At 43.2% G+C, this 12,876-nt stretch overlaps 1 protein-coding gene across 1 annotated transcript in view; it reads right to left on the reverse strand.

Annotated features, from left to right (window-relative positions):
• Positions 1–9,766, reverse strand: part of FNTB (farnesyltransferase, CAAX box, subunit beta) — an 87,129-nt gene extending 77,363 nt beyond the window's left edge. Inside the window, exon 1 of the mRNA XM_055436387.2 lies at positions 9,518–9,766. Within this exon, the coding sequence (XP_055292362.2) occupies positions 9,518–9,661 (144 nt within the window). The 5' untranslated portion in view covers positions 9,662–9,766. The remainder of the gene's footprint in view (positions 1–9,517) is intronic.
• Positions 9,767–12,876: the final 3,110 nt, after the last annotated feature.

Below are 12,876 nucleotides of genomic sequence, written 5' to 3' on the forward strand. Positions count from 1 at the left end.
TTCAAAAGCATCAATTCTTCGGCGATCAGCTTTCTTCACAGTCCAACTCTCACATCCATACATGACCACGGGAAAAACCATAGCCTTGACTAGACAGACCTTGGTTGGCAAAGTAATGTCTCTGCTTTTTAATATTCTATTGGTGCTAAAAAGAATCGTTCTGATCATTTCTAGTGACAGATGGGTAAGTATTTCCACAATAACTAACTTGGCGACAATTCCAATTGGAGAATGAGAAAATAAAAACAAAACCATAGTTCACTACTCATTCCCCAAATACATTTCAAAGTGACAGGTTCCATCTACTTCGAGGCTTCAGTGAATGGTAAGAAGTCCAAAATTCATACTCTTATTACAGTCTTACTTTCCAAACTGTATTATTTTCCAGTCTGTCTACCCTAGCCGGGCTCTGCAGCTGCTCAAGATCAGTGACTATTTTATTTCTTTGTATTTCCAGCATTCAATATTTTGTCCAACACATTGCTGGTGCCCATATGATAGAAAAACTACTAAAATGCCCACCCATGAGACAGGCCTAAATCTGGCACTGCAGCTCAGAAATTAAACAGAACCTGGAACTGTTAGGGAACTGTTGACCGAAACCGCCCGCCTTGGCCAAGCCCACTTGCCCAAGCCCACTTGCCCAAGCTGTCTCACAAAAGGAGGTCCCATGGTGCTTCAACCAAAAACTAACTGGGAGAATTCAGGAAGGGTCAAAAGAGGAAGGAGATGACCAATCTCCCAGAGTCCTTCTCCCTGGAATCCATTTTGGCTGAGAGATGCAAGTGCCACCAGGAAGGACCCTGAGTCAGACTATGGGGCAAGCAAGATGATTAGCCAGACAACCTGGAAACTAATCCCATGACCATAAAACCTGAGACCGCGAGGCACGTGGCAGAGCAGTTCTTCCAGGTTCCCTGACCCTGCTACTCTCCACCCAGATGCCTCCTCCCAATAAAGTTTCTTGCTCTGTCAGCAGATGTGCCTCCTCGAACAATTCATTTCTGAGTGTTAGACAAGAGTCCACTCTCAGGCCCTGGAAGGGGTTCCCCTTCCTGTAACAACAGGCAACTCTGGTGGGACCCCTTTGCTATGATTGACAGCCTGACCACTTAGGGAACTCAGGGACCAGCTCACTCACCCACAAACCAGACCCAGCAGCTGCTACCAGAGCCCTTTTGTCCCCGGTCTCCCCCTGATGCAGATGACTGGCCAGAGTGCCCCAACCAGGTAACAAACAAGAGACTTTGTTGACCTTTTTTCCCTTCCCTCTCTCTTTTCTCTTTTCAATCCCTCCTATCCTACCCTCCTTTCTTCTGTCCTCATACTGTACACAGAAGTGTGATTGAAGGGCCTCAGCCTGAGCTGAGGGACAGAGCCTGATCACCTCTGGTGGGCGGAGAACTCCAATGATCTTATCTGGTTTCTGATAGGGCCAAGTTCCCATCCTTCCTTCCTATAAGCCCAGGAAAAATTCCTATAATGCCTGGGCATCTGTAGGTGTCAGGAGAAGTCCATAAGGCCACCGTGCCTTATGTCCCGCCTCCTTCCCTCTTTCAATCTGTCCTCCTTTCCTCCCTTTGAAATCTTTGACAACCTGAGATATTTCCATTTACTGTTTGTCAGTACTGAAGTTCTGTGTCTCTGTAGGAGGTTTTCTGAGATCTGAAGTTTTATGTCTCTGTAGGAGGTTTGCTGAGAGATTGAAATCTTGTGATGAAGGAACTGTCTGATTACAAAACTGTGCCTATGTGTGTTTTCTACTCTGTGTCCTGGGTTGTGATTTATGATGGCCATTCTGCTTTGTGACATGGGAAAGTCTGGTTCTGTCCACAGCAGAGCCCTCTTAGATGAATGCTGTCTGACTAGAAGGATTTTACCTAAGAGCCTAAGAAGAAGATATTTTATTAAGAGATTAAGATGATACTTTATTATAGTCCTGTGTAGCCACAATATCCTTCAGACTCCAGAGAACTGGTTTAGGTGAAACTCTTAAAATTCCAGAACTGGTTATTTTTGTATATATGGTTAGAAAAAGAAAGCTTGATGAAACATCTTTTCAGAATTCTGACTTTGCAGGAACAAATTCTTCTAGGAGAACTTGCTTTTCTCATCCTGTGCCTTGAGACCATGGCTCTCAGGATTATCTATCTTATCTAGATGATCACTAATTCTTGAAACTTAGGGGGAAAAAAAAGAGGAAAGAAGCTACTGAATTTTATGTTGTAATACCTGATTCATGACTAAGTTTAAAAAATGAATCTATGAGTTCTCTGGTTGTATCTGTCTAAATGTCAGTGTACATTATATATATGTCCTTACCTTTGGATGGTATTATCAAATACCATCCAAATTATCAAACAGTATTATCAAAATTAATTTGTCAAAGAGCTCTACTTAATTGGCTTAAAGAAAATTAAGTGTTTATGTAAATTCTCAAAAATACAGAAAATTACTGGTCAGAATTAATTTCAGGTTTACAAGAACTGGGAAATATTCAGTATTAAATTAGTATCTGGTATTAAGCCTTGTTGGTTGATTTAATTAATACAGACAAGTCTTTAATTAAAGTATAATGCCCTTATTGTACCTAGGTTTGATAGAAGTCAAATAAATAATAAATATCTATTTATTTTATAATAAATATATATAAACATTTATATTATATTATAAATATAATAAATATTTTAAAATATCTATTTTAAAAAAGTAAGTTTTTAGAAACTATCATAGGCATTTATGTTCACCAATCTACAGAATATTAATTTAGAAGACATCATAATTGGTTACCTTCTCAGTTTTCACTAGAAATTAAGGTTTTTAAGAGTTGGGAACTCTATAAATATGTAATTAGGGAAGAATTTCAGTATATAGTAGGAAAGTAGGATGTGTGTTTTCAGTGAACAAGGTATGAGGAATGGAATTGCATTTTATTAGGGGAAAAGACGGAGAAGGCACTGGCACCCCACTCCAGTACTCTTGCCTGGAAACTCCCATGGACGGAGAAGCCTGGTAGGCTGCAGTCCCTGGGGTCTCTGCGAGTTGGACAGGACTGAGCGGCTTTACTTTCACTGTTCACTTTCATGCATTGGAGAAGGAAATGGCAACCCACTCCAGTGTTCTTGCCTGGAGAATCCCAGGGACGGCGGAGCCTGGTGGGCTGCCATCTATGGGGTCACACAGAGTCGGACACCACTGAAGTAACTTAGCAGCAGCAGCAGCAGGGGAAAAGAAAGTGAGTCTGTCTTACAGCTGGTTGTTTCTGTACAGAGAAGAGCAGACTAACATGGGGGATACAGACCATGGGGATACAGACCATCCTGAGGATGGTCAGGATTGGCTACGTTTAGACTGAAGTTTATTGAATTTTGTTGTTAAAGGCAAGCTGGTGCAAGATGAGATTTGCTTTTCACTCTCTATTAAGAAAACAAAGTTTCCTTTGAATGCTGTTTTGATAACAGGTTGTGTGAGTTTCTGTGCCTTTAAGCAGCCTGTATTTGCTGTTGAGATCTCTTGCAACTTTGGTTATGAAATAAATATTATCTCCCAGTGACCTATGCTCTTACTTGACCAAGTGTTTTGAAATTTTTGACAAACTTCCCAAATACTAAATTTTGATTAAAGTTCTTTTGACCTCCAGCTAACTTTGGGACATTTTAGAGGGTCTCTGAGGCATCTCGGAAAGAAATATTTAACTAGTAGTATTTGATATATTAGATTACATGGAGAGCATTATCACATGAGTGATAAACCTACTTAGAATATACTATATGTATAAATATTATTAATATAGACATTCTAAAAATTGCATAATTTTTTTAAATTTGGGTATGTCCTGATATCGGGCTTCCCAGGTGGTGCTAGTGGTAAAGAACCCGCCTGCCAATGTAAGAGACGTGTGTTCAATCCCTGGGTATGGACGATCCCCTGGAGGAGGGCATGGCAACCTACTCTAGCATTCTTGCCTGGAAAACCCCATGGACAGAAGAGTCTGGCGGGCTACAGTCCATGGGGTCAAAAAGAGTCAGAAATGACTGAAGTGGCTTAGCACAACGTCCTGATATCATGTTATGATTTAAGCTGTTATTTTAAAATGTGTATCACAGCAGTAACTAAGTTTCTCTCATCAATTACATTGTGATCAAATGTTTAACCATGACTTTTTAAGTCTTTCTCTCATTTATAGACAGCTATTGTTGGTGATGGACAGGGAGGCCTGGCGTGCTGTGATTCATGGGGTCGCAAAGAGTTGGACACGACTGAGCGACTGAACTGAACTGAACTGATTGTACTCTGATAAATCTCAGATTATACAGGGGAACTGGGTAACAGAAAAAAATCCTAATAAAAAAAAATCTGATGGCTTCATAAAAAGTTAACAAAAAGGATTAGTTACATAGGTTTGAGTAAACTAATTAACATGGTGATAATTTTTATGGTTTCTGTCTGAAACATTATTAGCTTTTAATCTGTTTTCCAGATACAAAGCAACACTCTCAGACTTCTCTGGTGATACAATGGATAAGAATCCGCCTGCCAATGCAGGGGACACAGGTTCAGTCCCTTGTCCGAGAGGACTCTACATGCCATGGAGCAACTAAAGCCCATGTGCCACAACAACCGAGCCTGTGCTCTAGAGATCACAAGCACAGCAAATAAGACCTAGCACAATCAAAAATAAATTAACGAAAAAACAAGAAACCCTTTCAAACTAATTATGACTTACAACAAATTCTTAAATTATACCTTTATAAGCAGAATTAAAACATTTCTCTTTTCTCTCTACCTGAGCTCTCTGGAGACTGGAAACTCTTAGGTTCCTAGCAACTTCATTAGATAAATTAGGAAGGCAACCTCCTAACAGGTGTAGGAATCTCAAGGTATTCTGTGGACCTCAAAAACGGAGGAATTCACTTAAATCTACCAGGCAAAATCTGTGACAAAGCCTTTGGTGTGGCCTTCCTGGCCTCGGGAGGACTTTTATCAATGAATCAGACTTAATTTGAGGACAAATTAATTCTGATTTGGCTATATTTGATAAAAATGAGGGTGATTTTAGAGAAAAAGATGTTCCAATATATACTAAATTCTGTTTATTGAGGCCTATATTCAATAAGTGAATCTGATAAGATTCACTTATCAGATAATTCCTTGCTGTTATGTTAAACTGCTGCAAAGTTTAATTGAATTATTCAAAAGGCACACTTTGTTTCTGAAGCTTAACTCAGTAATCTATCTTTGGACGATGATAAGATGTTCCATGATCTGCAACCAGAAGGTTAACATCAGGTTCAGTTCAGTTCAGTTCAGTCGCTCAGTCGTGTCCGACTCTCCACGACCCCATGAATCACAGCACGCCAGGCCTCCCTGTCCATCACCAACTCCCGGAGTTCACTCAAACTCATGTCCGTCGAGTCAGTGATGCCATCCAGCCATCTCATTCTCTGTCGTCCCCTTCTCCTCCCGCCCCCAATCCTTCCCAGCATCAGACTCTTTTCCAGGGAGTCAACTCGTCGCATGAAGTGGCCAAAGTATTGGAGTTTCAGCTTTAGCATCAGTCCTTCCAATGAACACCCAGGATTGATCTCCTTTAGAATGGACTGGTTGGATCTCCTTGCAGTCCAAGGGACTCTCAACAGTCTTCTCCAGCACCACAGTTCAAAAGCATCAATTCTTCGGCGATCAGCTTTCTTCACAGTCCAATTCTCACATCCATACATGACCACGGGAAAAACCATAGCCTTGACTAGACGGACCTTGGTTGGCAAAGTAATGTCTCTGCTTTTTAATATGCTATCTAGGTTGGTCATAACTTTCCTTCCAAGGAGTAAGCGTCTTTTAATTTCATGGCTGCAATCAGCATCCGCAGTGATTTTGGAGCCCAAAAAAATAAAGTCTGACACTGTTTCCACTGTTTCCCCATCTATTTGTCATTTAAATGTAAAGGCTCCCTTATTTTGGTAACAATTAAAGGTTTCTGAGGTGGTGCAGTGATAAAAAATCTGCCTGCCAATGAAGGAAACGTGGGAGATGTAGGTTCGATCCCTAGGTCAGGAAGATCCCCTGGAATAGGAAATGGCAACCCACTCCAATATTCTTGCTTGGAAAATTCCATGGACAGAGGAGCCTGGCAGGCTACAGTCCATAGGGTCGCAAAGAGTTGGACACGACTGAGCATGCACACAACGCACCACCAAACTGCTAGGGATAACCAGACTAGTAATACTAGGAAATCAGGCAGGGTGCTTTATGGACAATGCCAGTATATAATTTACCTTGAAGATAAAGACTGATACAAAGCAGATTAAATCAGATGCCCTGGGATATACTGGGCTGCACCTAATAGAAGTTCCTGACTTAAATTTTAATTTGTGACCTTAGTAATACTGCTGCTGCCACTGCTGCTAAGTCACTTCAGTCGTGTCCGACTCTGTGCAACCCCATAGACAGCAGCCCACCAGGATCCCCCGTCCCTGGGATTCTCCAGGCAAGAACACTGGAGTGGATTGCCATTTCCTTCTCCAATGCATGAAAGTGAAAAGTGAAAGTGAAGTCGCTCAGCCTACCAGGCTCCTCCGCCCATGGGATTTTCCAGGCAAGAGTTCTGGAGTGGGTTGCCATTGCCTTCTCCAACTAATATTGCTAGCTGTACTATTTTTTTTTTTTTATTGCCTGTTTTACAAAACTGTTGTTTCTTGCATTTTCAAATGTGTGACTGAGCCTCTGATAAAATGATGACACATAGTTCCATGTGAGATCAATGATTATAAAAGCATAACTGTAGATACAGGAAGAAGCAACAAGAAGGAATATTTTCCTGAACCATAAGAGACTAAGGCAGTCTAGAGACTTTTGGCCACTGTTAATAAGGCCTAGTCCAGTAAGAGCACACTGAGTGGCCAACCAGTGAAATTTTCACCAGACCTGGACATGAGCATTCCAAGCACTGCGAGACAAAACGGTCAGGAAATGCCCCCCAAACTATGGTCGAATTTATGACCCTGAAGGGGCCCTGCCAACTGAAAATTGGCACTTGCCATCTGCCTCTGCAACAATTAGGTCACTGGGCACTGTGGCCACTGACCTTCAACACATCCTGAAAGGAGTTCAGTGTGGAGATCAAGGATGAGGTGCTCTATGCTCTGGAAAAATGGACAGAACAGGCCTTCAGATAGTTATAGTTTCAAGCGATTTTATGAGTCCAAATTCTTACATCATCTCATACCTAGATAACACTAAAATTGTTATCAGTGACATCTGCTTTGGCCAATTAAGGAGAAAAATGAAACTGAAAGTCAAAATGGAGTAGCTGTGGTTGAGACATTTAAGGTTATTAATACTAGGAGGCATTATGGACGTGATTTCAGACAAGGCCATGTATTGATGAGAACCTGAGTTTTCTGAGCTGTGTCAGACGTGGGATGTCACCAGCATTTCTCAAAACAATGTCCGCTGGTGACTGGTAGCAGCAACCTTATGGTTTCAAGGTATCCTCTTGTAACTAAAAAAGGAAAGTGCTTTAGATCAGATATTAACAAAAAGGAGAAATACATGTGTAGTGGCCAATAGCTCCTGTTATGTTAATGCTACATCAGAAGTTAAAACTTACTTAGGTACAATTAGACAACTGGTTTCAAGTCTCCCAAAGGTGCGAGGTTCAGAAAGGGTTTCAAGCTTATTCTTCTAAATACCTCAGGGAATGAGATTTATTTTGTCTATTCCAGGTTTTACTCCTCTAATTACTTCTAATTAAGTCTGTTACACCAAAATGGTGGAACAAAGGATTGAGATCTTAATAATAAGAGACTCAGATCCAGTACCTGGAACTCAGAAACATTTCCAATTCAGTGTCTAGTCCCTAAATTGAGACAAGACTATGCCCCATTTCAACAGGAATTTGCCACTGCTATTTGTTGTCCCATTCCCTGAAAGACTGAGACGTATCAAAGAGGGGACTGAAACTGAGCAGGAATCTGTGGGGCTCCTGAGTACAAATCCTTTCTGTGTTTCCTGTTTGTAGGTTACAGGTTTCATTCAGGCTCCTTGACCTTCACTGAGTTCCAAAGCACAGATTCAAACAGTTGCTAATCAGGGAAGGGAGAGGATGCAGAAACAGGGTAGGAACAGCCAAGTGGTGGGACAGCCTTGGGGCAGGGTCCTGGTTCCTACTCTAGGAGCATGCATAACTGTATCTTTGAGTTCTTCTGACAAACTGCCCCCACACACACACACACCCCAAAGTGGAGGATGGTAACTTCAGGCTGAGCCCAAGATTTCTGAAGCACCATACCTCACCACCCACCAATCAGAAGAAAGTCACACACTCTGCAGCCCTCACCCCAAGTGTTGCCTTACTTTTCTGGGCCCCCCTGCAACGAACATCCTGTTAGGCCTCCTGTTAGGCCCTGTTTCATCTGCTTACAAGGTTTATCTCTGACAGAGACCAACAGTTTCAGGCCAAATAGTTACTATAAGGGTGGAAGTCAGTTTTAGACACAGAATACCTAGATTTAGATCAGGCAGAGAGAGATTTCTACTCTACTAGATAAGACGGTGCCCACTCTCAATAGGAAGTAGTTACAGAAGAAAGAAACCTCTGCCTCAATTCCCAAGAAGTATCTTGAGTATAAAGTGTCTCAGGGGAGTTAGGTAAGTGTTGACCAAAATCACCCACCTTGGCCAACAAGAGGTCCCCATAAGGAACCTGGTGCTTCAGACAAAAACTAACCAGGAGAATTCAGGAGGGGCTCAACGATAGAGAAGACCAACCTCCCAGAGTCCTTCTCCCTGGAATCCATCTTGGCTGAGAGATGCATGCCAAAAAAGGACCCCGAGTTAGGCTATGAACCAAGCAACATGATTGGCCAGAGACAACCTAGAAACTAACCCAATTACCATAAAACCTGAAATTTAAGCCACACGTGGCAGGCCAGTTCCCCTGGGTTCCTTTACCCTGCTGCTCTCCACCCAGGCACCCCTTTCTCAGTAAAGTCTCTTGCTCTGTCAGCACACGTGTCTCCTTAGACAATTCATTTCCGAGTGTTAGGCAAAAGCCCACTATCAGGCCCTACAAAGTTTCCCCCTTCTACAACAGAACGTCATGATCACATTCTGGCCAGTTCTCTTCCCCTTCTTTGTCCCACAACTGCAGTCAGGCTGTAGAAAGTGAACTCTCCATCAGAGAACCTCCCAATGTCAGGCAGAAAGGAGTGGGCTGTAAATCCGCTTGGGCTGCTTCAGTCCTCCAGGTACAGAACAAGATTTTCTCTGCTCCCCAAGGCTTAGGTACTGTTCTCTCGCTCCAGCTTTGACATCGACCCCTCCCCAACCTGGGCCAAAAAACCTCCACTCCCCCAGCCCAAGCCTGGGCGCCCGGAGCTTCCCAAAGGGCAAGCGCCGCGGTGCACCGTGGGAGCTGTAGTTCCCAGGTGAGTTCCGCGCCCCAACAGTCCTGAGGACCGGACTCCCGCTCCCAGAAGCCCGCGCGCGGGCGCCTCGCCCAGTCAAGCCACCTCACCTGTTCTATGGACGTGACTGTTTCCACCGAGTCGTCCTGCAACCGCTCCCGCGCGTGCTCTGGCCTCAGACTGTACAGCGGCTCTGACCAAACAGGGGAGGAAGATGGAGGGCAACAGTAGGTGAAGGAACCCGGAGAAGCCATGATCCGGAAAGCAGCCGGCGGTGTATAGGGCTCAGCTTCGGCAAACCACAACGCGCATTGAAACTCGAGCGGGCTAAGGCGCTACGGTGAGCGGGTAGAGTCAAAAGAAGCTGAACGCCAATTGCTCCTGCCACCTACACATCCTCAGGGAGTGGGATGCTGCCGCCCCCCACTGGGCAGAGGCTTTGCTGCAAGAGGCTCAGTTTCCTAGCGGCAGAGAAGAATGTGTACTTTCGAATTTCATTTCACACACACCCCTCTTTTCAACATTCTGCTTATTCTCACTTAATTGTTATGTCAGTAGTTTGCAGTTGCGGGTGCCCAAGAGCCCAATGAGTGTAACTCTTAAAGCATTTCTGACAGCTCTCCTGACTGTCTTAATCATGCTATTACGAATAGAATTATTGTTCACCTTTGGGTGGTATATGACAGCCTCCCAGGAGAAGCCAGCAAGTAGCTTCTCCACAAAGGCATCGCCATCTCAGCACTCAGTGATGGAGGGAAGGGGCACTATAATTTTCTCCTATCTCATTGGGGTTACAGTGCAGTAGCAGAAACTAAAACGCAGTAGAAGGAACAAATATAAGTGAAACAACCAAGAAATATTCACTAATTTATTTAGAAATTTGAAATGAAGTCCCTACTATATGTCAGGTGACATACAAAATACAAAAGTGAGCAAAACAAATAAGGTCCTTGCCCCTGGGAAGCTTACAGTCTGGTAGAATTGACAGAATTAAGTGAACACAATAAATACATGAAGACTTGTGATAAATTGTATGAAGGAAAATAACAGGATCTCTGAAAGTAAAGGAGGAGGGGACTAATTAGACTGGCTGGTCTGGCCAAGCCTCTCCGAGTAAGTGACTTGAAGAATGACAAGAAGCCGTCCACGTGAACAACATCAAGAAGAGCCTCACAAGAGAAAGGAACAGCAAGTTTGAGAGAACATGCAATAAATATGCTCATGTGTGTTTATATTCAATCTGATATTTAATCTGAAGGTGTTCCAAATAAAAGAAATTCCTCTTAAGTGGGGTTAATCATCATATATGTCTCCATTAAATGTTCACGTTGTGATTTTAGGAAAACCCTGCTACCTTTGGGCAAGCGATAGAAGAGACCCTCTTTCAGGGACCCACAACAAAAAGACTACTCCAAAAATTAAAATACCAAGAGGTTAAACTATTTAGAGTGGGGGTGGGGGCTTGGGGGTTTGAGATGACAAGATGATAACAGACTTTCCAGATAGACTTGGACACAAGATCCATTTCCGGCTCAGAGGATTTTACTCTTCCCACTCAATTCCAAGTCACATGTCTAGGACCCAGGAAACTGTGGTATATTTCACAACCAGCCATTCACCTGTTCTCAGTGTCTAAAGATGAGGCCGGGGTGGCCCAGAGGCCCAAGGTAGGCAAACACTATCACCATGTCCATTGTAGAGGTGCTGCTGTTAAGTGAAGTCCTGGAGGTGCCAGAATATTTCTAAATCTGGGAATAAGTAGGCTTGTGTGGGTTAGAGTCATGGATATAGCTGCACAACATGAAATGGTCTCTATTCTTCCCTTTGTATTAGCATCTTATTGCCTTTTATTTCTGTTTTGGAAAAAGTGATCTGTCAAGGTCTGGGTCAAATCTAAGAACTCCACCATCTTTGTAAAGAGTTGTTTTGCTACCTAAAAATTTAAATTGAGCTACTGGAAGAGTAACTGGAACAATTCTGTAACAAATTATAACATCTGTTGCCGGTGCACCTAAAGCAATTGCAAACTGTATTCAAGAAATAGAAATCTATTTCTGAACGCAGTCTCCTCCACAGTGGGATCTGAAAGAGGTTAATAGGGAGGAAGCAAGAGCCTCCTGCAGGATAGTGTCTTTATGTGCTGCTCAGTGAACTAAGTGCTGAGGAGACTGGTGAATAAGCCACACACGTGCTCAGCCCTTATGGGTCTCAAGATTTACCAGAAGAAACAGACATCAAACAATCATTACAGAACTGACTATTATTATTGCAGTTGGGGAAAATGGCATGAGGAGAAAAAAGCACAGGGTAGGGTGAGACTGCATGGCAGGGGAGACTGAAGGTAGTCTGGAAGACCATGAGGAAATGATGACGGTGGGAGGACAATCCCAGGCAGAGGAAACCCAGTGGCAACAAAATCAAGTGGAACAAGGAATGGAAAATACGAGGAGTTCATACACTACATGGCATTGAGAAGACTTTTCAGCCTTGGATCAGCGATAGCCTACAAGTCATCTTTCCTCTGAGTTTTAGTAAAAACTATTTGTTCAAGAGGCGGAATGTACATAAATATTGGCAGTATGGCAGAAAATGGTGTATTTACAGGAGAAAGTCTTAGCAATGATAATAGCAACTCCAACTTGGACTACAGATGGTTTGAGTTTATTTAACTCAAATGTATGACATTCTTCTAAATTAAACTGTGAATTGTAATTGTTTCTTTAAAAAATAAGATGTAGATAGTGCTGCTGCTGCTGCTGCTGCTGCTAAGTCACTTCAGTCGTGTCCGACTCTGTGTGACCCCATAGACGGCAGCCAACCAGGCTTTTGTATTAATACTTCTATCTAGAGCAATAAGAAAAAAGATTAATGGTCTAAATGAACCACTAGAGGGCGCTTCTGCCCCTAGAGTAGCTTCCAGATGCTGCTGTTGCTGCTAAGTCGCTTCAGTCGTGTTCGACCCGGTGCGACCCCATAGACTGCAGCCCACCAGGCTCCCCCGTCCCTGGGATTCTCCAGGCAAGAACACTGGAGTGGGTTGCCATTTCCTTCTCCAATGCATGAAAGTGAAAAGTGAAAGTAAAGCCTCTCAGTTGTGTCCGACTCGCAGAGACCCCAGGGACTGCAGCCCACCAGGCTCCTCTGTCCATGGGATTTTCCAGGCAAGAGTACTGGAGTGGGGTGCCGTGGCCTTCTCCCAGAGTAGCTTCCAGAGAAAGCTTTAAAACTGCTCTCACTGCATTACTCACAGAAGCCCATATGTCAGCATAAATTGTTTCTTTTAATATCTTGCAAATCTATGTAATAATACATATTTTGGAAAGAACTCATCTATTATCCTGCTAGGTAATTTTCTCCCCCACAGTGACTTCTCTCCCAGCATCTGCAGTCTCCTATTCTGCCTTCCCTGTCCCTAGCCTCCTGTCTCCTTGGATGAAAGGGTTACCCAGCTCTTACCTAGGGCCAAACC

Source organism: Moschus berezovskii, chromosome 9 (assembly GCF_049115385.1).
Source record: "Moschus berezovskii isolate FMDL1 chromosome 9, NW_MosBer_1.0, whole genome shotgun sequence".
In the NCBI taxonomy this organism is placed as follows: domain Eukaryota; kingdom Metazoa; phylum Chordata; class Mammalia; order Artiodactyla; family Moschidae; genus Moschus; species Moschus berezovskii.